Genomic DNA, 20,125 nt, shown 5'->3' with positions numbered 1-20,125 from the left:
GTAAATTACGTTTTACATCAAGAACTTGAATAAAGTTCAAGTTAACAATAATTCAACATTGAAATAATAAGTTGAAATAAATATCAACGCAACGGTGAAGCAAAATTAAACCACAGAATCGAGATAAAGAAGAGGAATCTGGATAAATGGAATAGCTAAATGGCAATGAATATTCCCTGAGCTGAAGAAGATCTCTGGATATTTTTAATAGTGATGCAACGGAAGTGTCTTAACGGAAGCAGAAACGGAAACAGATGTCAAAAGTAAATCTTAGCGGAAGCGGAAGCAGAAGCAGAAGCGGAAGCGGAAGTGTTAATACTATGAAGAAAAAGCACAATTTTATTTTTTAAGATTTGTTTAGTTAAATTTGTATTTTGTACTTTTAGTACTCGAAATTAAACAGTGGTAAATTATATTTTTTAAACAGTGTACTAAATTAAACAGTGGTAAATTAGATTTTAGGTGATTCTTTAAAGCTGTAGTCGTGCGACCTTTTCGCGAATACACTTTTTGACAGAGTTCGCATTTGGCACTTGAGTCATCAATCTCAACGAAATAGTTCCAACCGGAACTTGTTTTTGGTTTCATGATTGCACTAAACACAACATTAATAAGTAGAGTAGAATAACAGAAGATTTACTAAACGTCACGACTGTCACGAGGTGTGGTGATGCGCAGAATGCAGAATCATGATTTATTTTTTTATGTGACACCTCACAAGAGTGTCCCTGCCTGTGCAGGGTACAGACAGGGGAACTATGTCACCACCCGGTTGGGCGGCGTTGTGAGGCGGAATAAGGTAGGGGCTGTAGGAAGGGATTTGTTAATGCGGGCCTTGAAGAGGCTCGGATTATAGGAGGGAGGAATAACAGATGCCGGTAGCTCATTCCACATACGAGCCGACTTACACAAAAACGAGTCGTAAAAACGGCCCGTTCTCATGAAGCCAACGTCAACCGTGAACGGGTGTTCAGTTCGTGTCCGTCAAGTTTCGCGCACGTGCACCGGTGCATCAGGAATCAATGGATCTAGCTCCTTGGAGCAAACTCCATTGAAATACCTGTAGAAAAGACACAGCATGCCTACATTGCGTCTATGCATTAGAGAAGGCAATCGGTCTGTTAACAACGGATTGTCAATCAGACGGATCGCTAAATAAATAAACCCAGTGTTTCCAAAATACATAAACTATAAACAAACGAACTCGTTGCGACACGTTTGTGTCCCGCCCCCTGTCCAGTTGTCCCCGCGCCCCCCGCCTCCGCGCTCCTCGCTGTATTCTCCGTTTAGAGTTCTGTTATAAAGTTTGCGGAACCAGAAACGGAAACGGAAGTGAAAAACTTGCGGAACTTCTGCAGAAGCGGAAGCGGAAGCAGAGCTCTGTTGCATCACTAATTTTTAACATGTCACACATACAGTTTTCAAACAACTTATTATTCCGGGCCCCTAGAACCGCCTCTGATGAGTTTTGCGTATGTGAGTATTTAAATTTCCCCTTTGAGAACTTGAATAGTTGCAGTCAGGACATTTATTTATTTATTATTAATTTTAAAAAAAAAACATGACATTACATTATAACAGTGATCTTTGGGTGTCCAACTAGGAGATTACCTGTTTTAGGACAGTCAGAAATAGGCAGATTTATTAAATGCGATTCTTGTTTTGTCTAGTGTATTGACTTTTACTTAGTTATTGCACTTTATAAATAATTTGAAAATTTTTCTTGGTTCATATGAGAAGTTGCTAACTATATATTTTAAATAATTTAAACGTAGAGAATAGACTAAAAGAATATTCTAATATGATAATTCAAAAATAGCAATATTGTAAAAAATTATTTACATGTGAGTTTATCAACTTTTTATTTAGATGAAATTAATAAGCTAGAGAATCAAAAATAGATAAAAGAAAGAAAGGAGATTAGAAGAAAATAGAGAATAAAAATAAGCCAAAAAAGGACAAATGGTGAATTAAAAAATATGCAAAAAGAAAAAAGTATATGTATATATGTCTCAAAGTGCGACACGTGAATAACGAAAAAAGACAACTTGAACAAAAAATTATTCAACTAGAGTCTGATCTTGGACCTGTAATACGGAGAGTAGCGGAGGCTAGCCTCTCTTTTGCTGACATCGCCCGCAAACAGCCTAATAATGCTCAACAACCCCCTCCACTTACCCAATATGGACATCGTGTCGGAGCACCAAGACCAGGCGTATGCGTATTTCCAACAGATGCAGACGCCACCAAGGATAGTGATGGTACCAAAAAAATTATCCAGGACATGATTCGGCCATCTGAGCTAGGTGTTCGGGTCACGGGAATAAAAAAGATAAGAAATAAAGGTATCTTGATAAACACGGCAACCGCAGGCGAGCAACAAAAACTATTAAATGCACCCTGTTTCGACAAATCAAGCACAATTAAGGGCCGACTGCCGACCAAGCGATCTCCGAGACTAATATTTTTTGGGGTACCGCGGGACCTGACTGACGAAGAATTTTTAAGGATCGCCTTAACTGGGGTTCCCAACATTCAAGACATTGAGGGAACTATTGCGTGCTGTAAATTAAGTCACTTAGCTGGTGCTCGCACAGGAAACACTTGTCATCGTATTTATGAAATGCCAGCTATCGTGCGTAAATTTCTTATCGAACAGGAGAAAGTATTTATTGTTATTAAGTTTAATTTGTGGAACTCAGCCCACTTACAGACGATACATTTATATTATTTCTATTATAATACCTACCTACACAGTTTGATGATGCCTTCAGAGGGCGAAACAGCTGTCACGCCTAGTAATAATTACACAGCAGAACTTGTTTAAAAATAAACTGTTTTTATAAAAGGAGAAATTATTTGTGAACTGGACTGTTTGCCGCGTCAGAGATTTTATTGGCCTTACTGTCTGCACTAAATGTCATATGATTGGACACTCATACAAATATTGCAGGGATACTAAACCTACATGTGGACACTGTGCATAAGAAAAACACACCCGTGAGTCGTGCCCAAATGCAGCCATCAAACCAGTTTGCGCGACAAGCACCAGATTTGGTAAACCTGCTGACCATTCAACCGGAGATAGGGACAACTGCCCAGCTTACATAGCTGCCCTCAAGAAGGACCTAGCTACAATTGACCATGGAGTGTAATATACAAGAACACAAGTGCCTAACTATCGATCACTATACTCCCATGAAGAACTGTCTTCGAATAATGTATATAAACGCCAGAAGTATACGAAACAAGTTTGACGAAATTGAGGAAAAGCTCAGAAGATTATGCGATATTGTTCATGTTCTTGTCATCACTGAAACGTGGCTTGATGTCGGAGAAGAAAAGTTATTTTGCTTAAATGGTTTTTACAGTGCTTTTTCTTCTCGCCCAAATGAAGGAGGAGGAGGTGTGGCCATATATGTTCTGGATTCTATGAAGTGCTCTATCATTGAAAAATTTTCCAACGAAAATTCATTTTTAGGTATTAGTGTTTGCAGCAGTAATAGGAAACCAGTCAACATTTATGCCATTTATCGAAAACCTAACCCAAACAACATGCACGATTTCCTAACACATTTTGAAAAAATACTGAACAAAAGCAGACAAGATACATTAATACTCGGAGATTTCAACATTGACACTTCCATAAACACACCCTCTTCTTTAAATTTTATCAACACCTTATTAACATACAATTTCTCAATACAAAATAAATCATATCCCACGAGAGTCACTGATACAAGCAGCACTATTATAGATCACGTTATATCAAACAGACAAAACATTTTAACAACCATATCGAATATAAATGACCCGCTTAGTGACCATAATATACTAATTGTTGACTTTAAGAATAATTATAAAAAATGGTTTAATAATAGAACTTAACCACGCTTTACTAAACCTATCATCAACAGTGTGGCGGTAAAATCTTATATTGCGACTAACAAATTTGCTATCAACTCAACCATACCCGAAGACGGTTACGAAGATTTTAATGATTATGTCAAAAATGCATTAAAAGCAGGTAAAACTACACCAAACGTAAAAACAGGAAAGCGGCAACATCTAAATACACCTTGGTTTGATTCTAAACTGAATTTTCTAATCAAGGAACGAAACCAGCTTCACAAGCAGTGGAAACAAGACCAAGGTAATATTACTCTTGCAATACGTAAAAATAAACTAAGAAACATAATAACTAATTATAGGAGAAGTCTGAAAAACAAATATTACATCAATAGCTTTCAACAAAGCCTAACTAACCCAAGAAAAACTTGGAAAACCATTATCTCAAATCTGTCAAACCGTGTACATAAACCCACCAACACAATTGAATCTCTCATCGTAAATAATTGTGATATTAGGGAACCCGGTAAAATAGCGTTGGCATTTAATGAGTTTTTCCTGTCAGTTGGAGAAAAATTGGCAGCTGCCATTCCATCATTCCCGGATGACTGTAATACAATATATGTAGAACCAAAGGCACGACAATCCTTATATATGACTAGGACGAATAAGGATGAGGTAATAAAGGTCATCTCGAAACTTAGGTCGAATGCAGCGGCAGGAATCGATGGAGTAACACCGTGCATTCTTAAAACCTGTAAAGAAGAACTAGCGGGGCACCTAACCCAACTTATCAACTTCTCCATAGGCTCGGGAATATTTCCAAACCAGTTAAAGCTAGCAAAAATTATACCAATTTTTAAAGAAGACTGCAAGAAGTGTATTTCTAACTATCGTCCAATATCGATTTTATCTGTATTTTCAAAGGTGTTCGAGTCAATTATCAAAGATAGACTGATAAAATACATCTCTAGCAACGATATCCTAATACCAAAGCAATATGGCTTTAGGAAAAACTCCAATACCCAATGTGCCACCTTCGATTTCATTTCTAACATTCAGCAGTACATAGACCAGGGCGAATACGTGGCAGCTATATTTATAGATCTGAAAAAAGCCTTTGATACGGTAGATCATGAAATACTTCTACAAAAAATGGAACGTTTGGGAATAGTCGGAAATTTTCCGAAGTTACCTAGCTGATAGATTTTGCCTTGTCGATAACGGAAGGAACCTAAGCGGCGTTGGAAAAATCACATGTGGAGTGCCACAGGGCTCGATTCTTGGACCTCTACTTATCTTACTATACATCAATGATATAACTAAATGTGGCATCTCGGGAAAACTTCAACTTTACGCTGATGATACTGTGATTTACTACCATTGTAAAAATCTGAAGGAACTTGAAGCTTTAATGAATAAAGATCTCGCAAAGCTGGCTAAATGGCTTCGATTAAACAAATTAAGCCTCAATGTTAAAAAAACCCATTGCCTTACTTTCGGAAAAAAAGATAACATGGGTATGAATATCATTCTTGGAAATAAAAAGCTACAACATGTTCAAGTAACGAAATATTTGGGGTTACTCATAGACTTTAACCTCTCTTTTAACTCCCATGTTGAGTATGTAAAATCCAAAATTTCCCCGATAACCGGTGTACTTTATCGACTCCAAGGTGTGCTCCACACATCTTTACTGCGTGCAACATATTATTATATGATCCACTCCCACCTGAGTTATCTAGTTAGTATCTGGGGAACCATTACCAAAAAAAAAAGTTCCGAAATACAAGTAATTCAAAATAGAGCCGTACGTAATATATATAATCTGCCATGGGATACATATGTCAAAGATATATACTCAAAGTATAACATCACAACTGCCATTCTACAAATAATTCAACACTCCTTACACACCAACACTAAACCAGTCTTTAATTCTGACATACACCAGCACAAAACACGATCACAAAATCAAATACATTTATCGTCATCTACTTACACGACCAAATTTGGAATTAACTCCTTACCATACTGATAATAAGATTCTTCAGATAATTAAATCCTACCTTGACTGCTTACATTTTCAACGTGATATTGACTCGTTTAATAATTGGTGCAAAATAAACTGCATGGAACTTAATGTTGATAAATGTAAAATTTTGTCCTTTTATAGAACCAAAAAACCTATTCAGTTTGATTATAAATTAAACAATGTTTGTTTATCTACTGTAACATCTATCAAGGATCTTGGGGTCACTCTAGACTGCAAACTTTCTTTCCGTGAGCACATTAACAACATTGTTAACAAATCACTTAAACTACTTGGCTTCGTTCATAGAATAACCTCTGACTTTAAACATATAAGTACCCTTAAAACTCTTTACTGCTCGTTAGTTCGCCCTCACCTTGAATACGCTAGTGTTATTTGGTCTCCTTTCTATGCTGTCCATATTTGTCACATAGAATCCGTACAACATCGCTTCCTACGAGGAATCGCTTGGAGGTTGGGTCTTGAAAGAGGAGAGTACTCATATGATGAAGTTGAACAAACTTTGAACATTTCTTCTTTGGAGAAACGTAGAAGGGACACTGATCTGATTTGCATATTTAAGATTATCAATGGTATTACAGACTCACCTGCTTTGTTGCAACTTATCCAATTCAACATCCCTTCCCGTAGACTCCGAAATAATGAATTGCTGTTCGTCAATCAACATTCTACCAATTATGGATACCATTCTCCTTTGTCCAGAATGTCGAGACTTGTCAACTCACTGTCAAGTCAAAGCATTGAATTTTGTGGTATATGCCTAAATGACTTTCGACAGTCAATACGCTATGTCTAATTTCTAATGCCCTTTGAACCATCTTCATGCTTTGACTTATTATTATCTCCCATTCTTACTTTTATATTATTATTGTCATTGTTATTGTCTTCGCTCCTCATTTATATATGCTCTCCTTTCACTGTCATCTCTGTTTATAAAACTTATTCGTGTAATTAATATGTTGTTAATGGACTATTTGTCCGTAAATAAATAAATAAATAAATACACTGCACATAAACAATATAACGCATTACCTAGTAGGTAATTTAAAACTTCCGGCAACGAACAAAAAAACATTGACAAAATCTCTTAAAAGCTATTTCCTTAGCAGTTTCATTAATGACTAACACAATCTTTTTCTGGAACTCCATAATAACATCTGCGTTTATTTATTTTAATGTATTTTATTTATTTGCCTTGTCCTTTCTAATGTTGTCTTTCCCGAAATGAGTTATATAAACTCATTGGGAATAATACATTATTACTTTGTTATCATTTTGTAATGTATTATCTTGCAATAAAAAAAAATAAAAAATAAAAATAAATATTAAAAAAAAATAGAAGCATGTATGCTTTTCAACCATTCCGTGAAATCTTACTTTTAATTTGGTGAAATTAATGCGCCAGAGAATCAAAAATATATAAAAAAGAAAAGAAATTGAAAGGAAGAGTAGAAATAGATAGAAGATTAAAAAAAAAAAATGTCTGCTTTTTCTCCATTCCATGAAATTTTGTTTTTATTTTGTTGAAAATGCTCTAGAGAATCAATATAAATAAAAATTTAAAAGAGAGTTGAAAAACTAAAACAAAGAAAATTAAAATAAGGAGATGTAAAGAACGGTTATAAGCAGATTATGAATTTACAATGGTAAACATTCCATGAAATTTTGTTTTGATTTTGTTGAATTAATGCTCTAGAGAATCAAATATATATAAAAAATAAAAATTTAAAAGAGAGTTGAGAAACTAAAACAAAGAAAAATAAAATAAAAAGATATAAAGAAAGGTTATGAGCAGATTTTGAATTTACAATGCTAAACATATAAATTTACTATAATACATATATTTGTAATAAAACACAGGGTGGTTCGAAAAACGAAATTTAAGAAAAGCGAGTTTAATGACTGTTAATTAGCAAATTTTCGCATTCATCTCTCCCCAAGATCAGAAGCCAATTATTTACCAGATTTCGGAGAATGTTAGCACTTTTTGATTTCCATGCATCGGGAATAAGATAAGAATAAGCAATTTAGGGCCTAAGTACGAGAATTGTCTTTGAGCTAAGGATGAAGAAGTGGTGGGAGGAACAACTGGGTTCCTCTTAGCAAGTCTAGTATCGTGATAATGGAGTATGGAAGTGTATTGACGCGTTCTTTGGGTATGTAATATGATTTTCCTCATGTATAATTGCCTTACATCTAAAACACGAAACTCTTCAAACAATGAATCACTGGGGTATCTGAACGGTTTTTTAAGTATAACTTTAAGAAGTGATTTCTGAGCTTTTGCTAGGGGATCAAGTATTGTTTTAGTACAACCGCCCCAACCTAAGGAAGCATAATCTAATAAGCAATTACACATGGCAAAGTAAATTCTTTTCATGTCTTATGCAGAGAATATTTCTAATAGCCCTGAAAAGATGTGTAAGTTTCCTGACTTTTGAGGAAGTTATGTCTATATGTTTATCCCACTTCAGAAATTTGTCTATGATAATTCCTAGATATTTAATACTGTCCACACATTCTAAGGTACTACATTTACATACATTTATGGCATTGCAATGGTGTACAAAAATGCTATGCATCTCTTTTGGTTGACCCGCTTGAGTTGCGCTGAAGCAGATGATTTTAGTTTTATCCGAGTTTAGAGTGAGGAGATTGCTGTCTAGCCACTTTTTAACTTTGTTAATGCCAATTTCTGCTTTACTGTGAGTTTTTCCCAGGTTTTTCCTTTAAATAATAATACTGTATCATCTGCAAAGGTAATAATATGGTCTGCAAAGGAACTATTACAAAACTCATTTATATAAACACTAAACAAAAGTGGTCCTAGCGTACTTCCTTGAGGTACACCGAATTTTATATTTGCTGGATCGCTTAGAGTACCGTTTATTTCCACTCTTTGGCTCCTATTTTCTAGGTAGCTGACCAACCATTTTAAAAGTTGCCCCTGGATACCGATTCTCTGTAGTTTACTCAGCAGAATTTTGTGTGAAATAGTGTCAAATGCTTTGGCTAGATCCAAGAAGAGTGCAATGCATTTAATACCTTTGTCTAGATCTAGATTATTAGAGATGATTTTTGTCAAATTGGCAATGGCATTTTCAGTGCTTAAACCATTGCGAAAGCCATATTGTCTGCTAGAAAGGATGTTGTTATTTTCAAGATAATGACTGAGACGGTTCTTCACAATTTTTTCAAAAAATTTTATACCAAATTTAGCAAGGAAACAGGTCGGTAATTTTGTATTAGTGATTTGTCCCCATTTTTGTGTAGTAATATAACTATTGAGTGTTTCAAATGATTAGGGAATTTACCCGCTTTAAAGCTTAGATTATAAATGAATGCAATGGCTATGTATGATTTAATGACTTTTAACAGATTTGATGAAATCTTATCTGGACCACACGATTTTGAATATTTGAGGTCGTCAATTATCTTCATGACTTCATTTGGTGATGTTTAGATTAATTCTATTTTGTGACTGAGATTAGGTATAGATAAATTGGCTAGATCGGTTTCTGTTGTCATACATTTATTGAGAATTTTTTTCGCAAGTGTATCTCCAACAGATGTGAAATAATTACTGGCATAATTCGCCATGTTTTTTGGGACTTGAGAGTTTGAGTTGTTGATGTATAGAGATTTGATTTCTGAAGATTTGTTAATTTTAGATTTGGTTATTTGACGAAACGATTCCCAAAAATGTTTTGGAGAACAGTTGTTTTCGTAAATGAGTTTTTTTTTTAAGTTACTTTCGCTGATTTTACTAAATTCTTACACAAATGCCTATACTTTTTATAATAAACTTGTAATTAGAAATTCTCTGGGTACGTTTTCGCCTTTTCATGCAGTTAGTTGGTTTCTTTTGTGGATCGATTTGACTAGTCCCGGGGAGATCCATGGCGTTAGTTTTATTAGTTTATTAGATATGGGTTTAATGCTTGTGTGTTTTGAAATATACTCATTTAGTTTGTTAACAAATTCATTCATTGCTGCATCAGTGTCTGCTTGGTCAAGAACTTTTTGCCATTTTTCTAAACTCAATTCGTCAAGTAGATTATTGAAGTTTGTTTGAGAAACGAATTTAATTTTTGTATAGGTATGGGGCTTTTCTTGGAGGCAAATCGCTGTAGTGTAATGATCTGAAATAGTAGTGTGCATAACAAAAGAGTCGATAAAATTATTTTTTTCCAAATTGATATGATCTATACAGGATTTACTCAGGCCCTGTTCACGAGTAATGCTGTTAATTGTCTGAGTGAAACCATTTTCCGCAAGCAGACAAAGATAATCGTTTGTTTGACGATGGTAATCCGGGATGGTATTAATGTTAATATCTCCTATAATGATTTGTCTTTCTAGTTTTTTTGAATTATTTATGATTGATTGTAATGAATTCAGGAAGGGGTCGATATTTTGGAAAGAGGGTGACCTGTAGATAGCAAATTTACACATATTATTTTTCAATATTATTTTCATACAGTTTGATTGCGATAATGAAATTTCTTCTACTTGAGCTTGTATACCGTCTTTAATATATATACAATGATATTTTATGAAATACGTAATGATATTTTATGGACATACGTAATAGGTACTACAACTATGTAATAACTAAATTTATCTAACTGTATCTTATTGTACTGTGTATGTCTTAAAAAATAAATAAATAAATAAAATAAATAAATAAATAAATATAACAATCCCGCTTGATTTGTTGAGTTTGAATTTGGTGTGATGTTCAGAGTAATTGGGGATTGACTTGGATGTGTAATCTTTGTTTATCCAACATTCAGTTAATATGATAACATCAAAAGAGGAATTAAATAGATCAAGAAAAATTGTAAAATCATCAAGATTCGATATACTTCTGATATTCTGATGTATGATTTTCAAGCTATATGAGCTCCAGTTATAGTTGTTTAATTTATTGATATCTAGAACAACGTTCATGTTACAGCTAATATCGGAATCATTGTAATTATTCACATGCAGCTGAATCATAGTTATAATTTAATTAATATAATATTTAAATATATGAGTTAGTGAGTTCTGAATGATGTGTAGGATTTTTGTGATGTTTGTGTAAATGATTGTTGTATAAAAACAAGCGTTATTGTTCGTTCTGTAAGTTATTTGTAAGTTGAGAATCTTGAAGGCTATACATGTACTAAAAACAATAAAATGGCCTATATCATGGTAAGTACTTATGATGGAGAGGTTGATGCTGAAAATAAGTTACAATGAAAAAATGAAAAAAAAGCAAATATATAAGATCAATCGCACAGAAAACGATATTAAAGGTAATACTAAAAAAACACAAACTAACCGACACAGACCAAATATTTAAAAGCTATGACGTACTTGATATACGCCAATTATATGTTAAAACACTACTAAACTATATTTTCGACCAAAAAAACAAACCCCAACAAACACAAAATATCACTAATAGACCGGTCAGACAAGCGTACAAAGAAAACATAAAAACTCCAACGGTAAACACTACCTTTGGACAAAGATACCATAAATACCACGCTATTAAAGCATTCAACAGTCTTCCGCTTGAAACAAAAATTGAGGAAAGTAAAAATAAATTCAAACACAAAATAAAAAAATGGATTAAAGAACAAAAAGACAATATTACCAAAATTCTATAACATAAAAGAATAAAACATATACACGCAACACAAAAAAAAATATATAAAACACGCAACACGCACAAACACATTAATCATTATAAATGCCGATTTACATTCTCTTTTAATATTTTTCTTTTAGTGTGATAATTATATTTTAATTTTTAATCTTTATTTTTAGTTTAAATTTTTCTTTATTTTAATGTTGTTTTTCTTTTTTTTAAATGTATAAATTCTTATATTATAAAATGGGGGCCTCAGCACGGGTAAACAACCCAGTGAGGCCAACATTACTGAATTAAAATATGAAATATTGTAAAATAATGTATCAACAATAAAAAAATAAAAATTACATAATGAATATATAGGGTATGATTTTGATCTTGTGTGGGTATTTGAAGTGAGGTTTTCTTTCTAATCTATGAATAATTGATATAAGTATACTGTTACCCATTGACAAATGACTTATGATAAAGACAGTTGCTATTGATAAATGAATGTAAAATACATAAAAATGAGAATATTATTTTTTATCAGATATATATAGCTTTACTGAGATTATGGGATTAAATATAATTTCATACCATAATAATAATAATCAAAATGAGAAAACATTTTTTTGACGACGTAATATCCTGTCGAAAAAAAGGGTTATAACTCGTGAAAAAGTCAGGAAATGAAATTACTATTACAAAATTGGCCTTATTAAAGTAAATTAAAACCAAAAAATTAATAGACGCTAGGTAATTGATTCGACGATGTAGTGTCATATTGAAAATGGCGACGTGAATCGTGAAAAAACCGGTAAAAGAAATTATGATTACAAAATTAAATTTCTTTAAGTAAATTAAAACTAACAATGAACATGTAAATTAAAACAAACATGAAAAAGGTTTTTGTCCGCTGTGTGTAAACATATGAAATTTTAGATTTTGCTTTGTTGAACATGAATAGTTGCAGTCGGTACATCGTCAAGTTTTTTTTACACTGTGGGTAAACATGTGAACTTTTAGATCGCTCTTTCGAGAAAATGAATGGTTGCACTCTGAACATGAAAAAGGTTTTTCTCCACTGTGACTCAGCACGTGGCATGTCAGAGTGTTTCTTCGAGAACATGAATAATTAAACTCAGGACATGAAAAAGGTTTTTCTACACTGTGACTCAGCATTTGGCTCATAAGATTGCCCCTTCGAGAACATGAATAATTGCACTCAGAACATGAAAAAGGTTTTTCTACACTGTGAGTCAGCATGTGGCTCATAAGATTGCCCCTTCGAGAACATGAATAATTGCACTCAGAACATGAAAAAGGTTTTTCACCACTGTGATTCAGAATGTGCCTCTTCAGATTGCCCTTTGTCGAACATGTATAGTTGCACTCAGAACATGATAACGGTTTTTCTCCATCATGGGTAAAGATGTGAATTTTAAGTTGTCTCTTTGTTAAACATGAATAGTTACAGTCGGGACATGGAAAAGGTTTTTCTCCACTGTGAGTCAGCATGTGCCTCTTTAGATCGCCCCTTCGAGAACATGAATAATTGCACTCAGAACATGAAAAAGGTTTTTCACCACTGTGAGTCAGCGTGTGCCTGTTTAGATGGCCCTTTGTCGAACATGTATAGTTGCACTCAGAACATGAAAACGGTTTTTCTCCACCATGGGTAAACATATGAATTTTAAGTTGTCTCTTTGTTAAACATGAATAGTTACAGTCGGGACATGGAAAAGGTTTTTCTCCACTGTGAGTCAGCATGTGCCTCTTTAGATTGCCCTTTGTCGAACATGTATAGTTGCACTCGGTACATGAAAACGGTTTCTTTCCACCATGGGTAAACATGTGAATTTTAAGTTGTCCCTTTGTTAAACATGAATAGTTACAGTCGGGACATGGAAAAAGTTTTTCTCCACTGTGAGTCAGCACGTGGGTTGTCAGAGTGTCTCTTCGAGAACATGAATAATTGCACTCGGAACATGAAAACGGTTTTTCTCCACCATGTGTAAACATGTGTCTCATAAAATTGCCCCTTCGAGAACATGAATAATTGCACTCAGAACATGAAAAAGGTTTTTCACCACTGTGATTCAGCATGTGCCTCTTTAGATCGCCCTTTTGAGAAAATGAATAGTTGCACACTGAGCATGAAAAAGGTTTTTTTACACTGTGAGTCAGCATGTGGCTCGTAAGATTGCCCCTTCGAGAACATGAATAATTGCACTCAGAACATGAAAAAGGTTTTTCACCACTGTGAGTCAGCATGTGCCTCTTTAGATCGCCCTTTGTCGAACATGTATAGTTGCACTCGGAACATGAAAACGGTTTTTCTCCACCATGGGTAAACATGTGAATTTTAAGTTGTCTTTTTGTTAAACATGAATAGTTACAGTCGGGACATGGAAAAGGTTTTTCTCCACTGTGGATTAACGTGTGAACTTTTAGCTTTTCCTTAGTAGAACATGAATAGTTGCAGTCGGAACATGAAAAAGGTTTTTCTCCACCGTGTGTGAACAAATGACTTTTTAAATCCCTTCTTTGAAAACACGAATAACGGCATTCGGAACATGAAAAGGGTTTTTCTTCAGTATGGGTGCGCAAGTGCTGTTTCAACGATGAACTTCGAATGCAAAAATAGTTACAATGGGGACAAGAGTATCGTTTTCCCCCAGGATGCGTCTTAACTTTCGCCAACAAGTCTGAAAAGAATGTGGATAAAGCATAATTAGTCAAGTACAGTAAATATATATATTTTTAAATTAGATGAGAATAAATGGTTAACTTTAACAAAACAAAAACGGCTGTGTCGGCGGTCTGTTTAATTTTTACACAGCGCTATATGTAACAAACGTGTATATAAATAAAAATGTAAATGATCGTTGGTTAAAAATCTTGAATCTCCGTTCTTCATAAACGTTATTCACGGATAGCTTTAAAATTTTGACACAACGTTGCATTTGAATACTCGTGTGTTTTTATATTCCTATTTTATATAGATGTCAGCTGTGACAGGTAAAAACATTTTTTGAAAACCAAGGCCGTCTGTTAGACAAACTTGTTTTATTAATAGTGCCATCTGTTGGACGTACAATAAACACGCGCTACTGTTTCACTACATGCACAGACAGAATGAGCCACAACAATGCGTGGCGAGGTATAGCTAGTATATAATAAATATATATGTAACTTAAATTACTTCAAATAAGAGGTCTTTTGAGAACAGAATGACTAATGAACGGCAAGGACTGAATTAACAAGAATAAACGTCTTGTCTATGAAACAGGCAGGAATTCTGAACATCTGAAACCAACATACCTTTGTAACCCAACTTGGAGGTTGTCGGAGTACTCTCCGCATACTGCAAACACTCAGTCTTCACGTCCGGGAGGTAGATATCTATATCTGTATACGACATTTCACATCCACCCTCTTCCTGGGACCCTGGTTCCACCTTGATGGAAACACTGTTGGGAAGACCCATTGCCTCCTGGTAAATGGTCCCAGCTAAAAATAAATAACATAATGATCACATTCAGTTAAAAGAAATATGTAAGATGTCGGATGTAAGCTGGACCACCTACAGTAAATATCACGGACGATTATTTGACCTCGTGCATCAAACAAGTAAAATATCAAGATGGAGAGCAGGTACATAAAATTATACAGTCTGTTATACAAGAAGTTATAATGATATCGCATAAAGCTAAAAATGGTTATTGTAAAAAAAAAAAAAAAACACTGTCCAGTTGACAGTTTGTTAATTGTGCTTCCTATCATATTAGTCATACTTGGAATGAAACTAAATCGAACGCATTATATTTTATGGATTTACTTGACATCGTGATTTAAATTTAAACTAAAATAATAAATTTGCAACCAATAACCGGGCGGCAAAAATCAGTGCGCAATAAAATTAAGATTGATATTTAAAATATATCACGGCCGCTTTTACCAATAAGACGGCAGAAGAGAGACCGCTCAGTTCCTAAAGAGAACTCAGAACGATGTTGACTTCAAAAACATGACTGGCAGTAAATACGTATTATATATTATAATATTATTATAAATGGTATATATATATATATACAGAGAGTATCTACCAATCAGAATATACATAAATATATATTTTATCTGATTGGTAGATACTCTCAGTATTCCCCGAAACCCCATGGAAACAAACATAACAATGGATTGTCGGACGCTTCGCCCTCATTTGCACAGTCATTTAGGTTAATCAAGTATTTCGGCATTATTGAGATCTGTATAAGGCCAGCATGTGGTCTCCATTGAAGAATCTTCTAGCCCTGTACAATACGCGCAGTTTTTTGAAAACCTATCCATTACAATGCAACTTACTACTCGCCGCATACTGCAAACATTCCTTCTTTACATCGGGGAGGTAGATATCTATATCGGTATACGGCATTTCACCTCGGTCCTCATCCTGCAACCCTGGCTCCACCTTGATGGAAATACTTTCTGTGTCGGGAAGATCCATGGCCTTCTGGTAAATGGTCCAAACTCAAAATATGTCAGAGCTGAAACGGAATATGAATTAATCATATTTACGAAGGTTATAATTATTTAAAAGTGATCACCTTCAGTTGGAACGAAATACTCAAAACCTCGAAGGTGAAATGGACCACATATAATAAATAATATAGACCGTTTTTTGACCTATAGGATCAAAGATGTCCAATATTAATATGGAGAGCAGACGTCTAAACATTTTGCCTGCTATACGATTAAGGTAAATTTTTATTGCATAAAGTTAAGAATGCTTTCAAGGAAACTTTTTTATCACAAATGTCCAGTTGACAGTTTGTTAATTACGCTTAGTATATAAGTCTAACATTGAATGAAACAAAATCAAAAGAAATATATTTCATGGATACACTTGCCACTATGCTTTAAATTTAAACTCGATTCATGTTTAAAATCATTAAAACATTAAACTTTTAATTTTCATAAATTTTAAATATCCGTTTTCACCAATAACACGACAGAATAGAGAACAATCAGAGAATTAAAAGCGGCGTTGACTTTACAAACATGACTGGCAGTAAATATATTTGACTGGATTAATATAACCGATGTAAATACGTTATTAGAGTTGAGTTTTGCAAGAGTTGAACCATTTGCTACAATGTTATCTGTGTGCTAGATGCTCTCAGTATCACCCTGAATCCTTATACAGATTAGAAAGGTTTCTTTAAATGGCTTAAGCCGTTTTTTGCAACCAGATTTGGTATAAAGCAAAATGTTTGATATTAGTATCAATTTCAGGGTGCTAAGTAAAACAAACTTGGTGATGTCTTTTACTGACAATGAGTAAACGCAAGATAATATATGTAATGTTATCCCTAGTGGAATTGACTAATTAGAATAAGCTTAAGTATTCCACTCAGTGTAAAGATATAAACAACCCCATGTACCGTCTGTCACGAGTTAACCTGGTTGGTGTTGGGTAACTCAATATATTATAAAGCGAATGATGTAAAACTGATGTATTCTTATAATTAACATGCATCAATTAGGTTGCTCAGGTCGTACTTAGTCAATATAACATGAACCTACTTACACGAGTACAAGGCAACAGTTCGAATGTGTTGAAGAAATGTCACTAGAAAATTAGAAGTGCAAGAATGTGATTTACTTCGGAATACAAAATGTGATGTTCACTGAAGTGATACAAAACTGTATAAATGGAACACAAATGTTATGCAGAATATAATACTACTTCAGAAAAAAGGAACATCAATGGTATTGTGTTACTAAGCAAAATGCACTAAGACCTAAATAAACCACTCACTAGGTTACTTTCGGGTTTTTTGTATGGGAAAAGTTAGCACACTTCTTAACCACAGATATAGTCGACGGAGCGTTGATGATATGCAAGGCAGAAAAAATCAAAGCCATATAAAAAAAGGTGCGACCGTAGACAATAATATTGCGCTCAGCCATTCATTCTTTGGCCCAAAAACAATTTTAAAATTAAAAACGTCTTTGAAGCAGAAAAATATCAAAATGTTACCTGACGGCAAAGTTCACCTGACAAATCATTGTTCTAAGAAAATTAACTATCAGGGCTCGTGTTATCAAGAGGAAACTTTGTCAGTGGACACTTGTTAATCTGAGACAAAAAACCCAAAAGTAACAAAAAACGTGAATAAATGAAAAACGAAAAGAACACTGAAAAACAAACATGATTGTGCTTATCTGCTTATTTTGAAAAGAAAACTTAACTCATGGTCACATGTTTAATATTTTTGAATGTCACTAAAACAATAAGATAAAACAGGATAATCATTGATAAACAGCGCCCTTGAGATGTTTTTGCACAAAAGTCGGCGCTGTATAATTCATCCTAATACTATTTTTATTTTGAAAAGTGAGTCAATGTAATCGATAACATTTATACGCTGTGTAGGTAGACATATTTGCCAAGAAGGCATATGTCATAATGTAAATAAGTAGGTAAGAAGCACTTTTAACAAGCCATTTAACGTATTTTGCGATTGCAAAATCCTGACGCGTAATAACCTAAAAACTGTAAAGTCATTTTAAACTTGAACTTACGTAGGGAGTACATTTAGGTTAGGTTGAATATATATTTTTAACTCGCTAACACTACACGGATTATATTTTCATCACAAATAACTTTAACTAGCTAAATTTTAGACACGAAATGATAGTATCTCACGCCATCACACATCTGCGTCATGTCCCGCGTGGCCTCGAGCGAGATGTCAAACTCTAAGCCAATGAGATCTGAGCTTTCTGCCACAATATTATTTTCTATAAGAAAACGGAGTTATGAGTGTCGGTTTCAAATGGGTTTCAAGGACAGGCCGTAGTTACATGCCTCTGCACAAAGAAATGGAAACGTCACTAGAGGTGGTCAATATTTGGGTAAAGGTTATGAATTCCGCTTCACGGTAAATATGGAATGTTTACTTTGAATTAATACTTGAATTTAGTTATATTATTACTAAAAGTTAGTATAAATGTTGGGGAAAACCAAATTCCAAACCACTTCAAATTTGAATTTCGTTTAAATTATTTCACAAACACGATATACACCGGTCGTCAAACAAAATCATAACGCCATGATCATAAATTAACCACTCTCTAGATAGATATCTTCGGGCTTTTTGTATGGCCCCATTTCGTCACCCCCTTAACCACACACGACCACAGATAAAACGGTCGTTTGGTCCAGACAGGTAAATATATCGTGGACCATATAGAAATCTCAAGGCTATTTAAAAAAGTGCAAATATAGACAATAACTGCACCCAGCTAACATCGTTCATTCACTAGCCCAAAAAATATATATTTTAAAAATAAAAATATTGGAATGCAGGAAAAGGAAAATAAAAAAAACCCACAGCTATGCACACATCAAAATACTTTTTATTTTCAAAAAGACAATGGACAGTATTTCAAAACAAGGTCAGTACAACCGATGTATTGAGCATTGATTTATCATTGAAGTAGAAGATAATACTAATATATCTAAACAAAACATGAAACAGAACAAGACACAGAAAAATAAAAAGTAACGGTCTCAACTAGGAATCGAACCCAGGATTTTTGTCCTACTGCAACAACTTAATAGGATTTAATTTGACCTTGCACAAAAATACAAGAATATATACACAAAATACATATTCAACGTGTTGAAAGATATTCATTATTTCAAGTAATAGTAACGCCTTTTGACTTTTACATGGTATAAATTAAATCATAATACATAAACCATAATATAAGAAATAAAAATCGTGTACCTACATAATAAAAGCTTGTAAAGAAATATAGCTTGTAAAACAACAAAAGATATTATAAAATAGAAGTTAAGAACATGTAATTAATATTTTTATTTTGGATACTGACAATTCGTGGTGGAATTCATTATCTATAAATAGTATCAAATAAAGTGACATTCGCGTCTGTCTGTTTGTGCGCTTAGTTCTTCAACTATGCGACTGATTTCGATAAGGTTTTCAGCATCATTTGGAGAATTTCTTCCGGAAGGTTTACATAAATAACCCATGCATTAACACATATTGATAAAAAGCAGAGAAAAGTCGATATAAAGATTATTTTTGGCCGCTTACATTGCTAACGCTGGCGAGACCTTATGAGAATATCAAAATAATGTACTACGGAATTGTATACCTTAAAAGGGCCTACAGAAAAGTCTGTTTTATAAATACAAATGTTATAAATATCGCAGTTGCCGTCTGCTCCCCAAAATCTCCTCTTGTGCGTTTTCTGTTTCCTGGGAGAAAGGGCTGCCGTCGGACCAACGCAGCTCAAAATGCCCTTCGTCTTACCTAGAAAAAGACAAAATTTGAGACCAATGATTACACTATTCTAGTATTGTACACATATTTAATAAAACTCATGGATAAAATTAATTAAAAATATTTTAAGAAGAAGGGGACATGGTGATGGATTAATTCACTGCTGATCTTTTGAACTTTCTTGTACGGGAAAAAATAGCGTTTTATGCAGTTTCTGCAGAATTTGTAGGGAGCGAAAACAAAACTCCTTGAGCGAGTTTCACTGCAATATAAATTAGG

At 34.0% G+C, this 20,125-nt stretch overlaps 1 protein-coding gene across 1 annotated transcript; it reads right to left on the bottom strand.

The window, feature by feature from the left end:
- Positions 1-1,188: 1,188 nt before the first annotated feature.
- LOC149409303 (uncharacterized) lies at positions 1,189-18,240 on the bottom strand. Its single transcript, XM_089650004.1, has 5 exons — positions 18,117-18,240; positions 15,894-16,075; positions 14,853-15,041; positions 14,000-14,236; positions 1,189-1,391 (listed from the first exon to the last, which is right to left on the bottom strand). Exons 2-5 carry the CDS (start codon positions 16,033-16,035, stop codon positions 1,189-1,191), a joined length of 771 nt encoding a protein of 256 aa, XP_089506130.1. The 5' UTR covers positions 16,036-16,075; positions 18,117-18,240.
- Positions 18,241-20,125: the final 1,885 nt, after the last annotated feature.

The sequence above is a fragment of the Hesperophylax consimilis genome, unplaced genomic scaffold (genome assembly GCF_061612785.1).
Source record: "Hesperophylax consimilis isolate HC1 unplaced genomic scaffold, BYU_Hcon_1.0 scaffold_32, whole genome shotgun sequence".
In the NCBI taxonomy this organism is placed as follows: Eukaryota; Metazoa; Arthropoda; class Insecta; order Trichoptera; family Limnephilidae; genus Hesperophylax; species Hesperophylax consimilis.
The sequence above is the reverse complement of the archived record's forward strand: the minus strand, read 5'-3'. Positions and strand labels throughout refer to the sequence as shown.

Bases quoted from the DNA above. Each gene is read 5' to 3' on its own strand.
- LOC149409303 (XM_089650004.1), bottom strand. From the start codon at position 16,035: ATGGATCTTCCCGACACAGAAAGTATTTCCATCAAGGTGGAGCCAGGG. The intron at 15,042-15,893 runs GTAAGTTGCATT...ATTTATTTTTAG, and splicing joins TTTGCAGTATGCGGCGAGTA to CTGGGACCATTTACCAGGAG. The intron at 1,392-13,999 runs GTTCTACTAAGG...GTTAAAAATTAG, and splicing joins TTCCGACTGCAACTATTCAT to TGATGCAACAGAGCTCTGCT.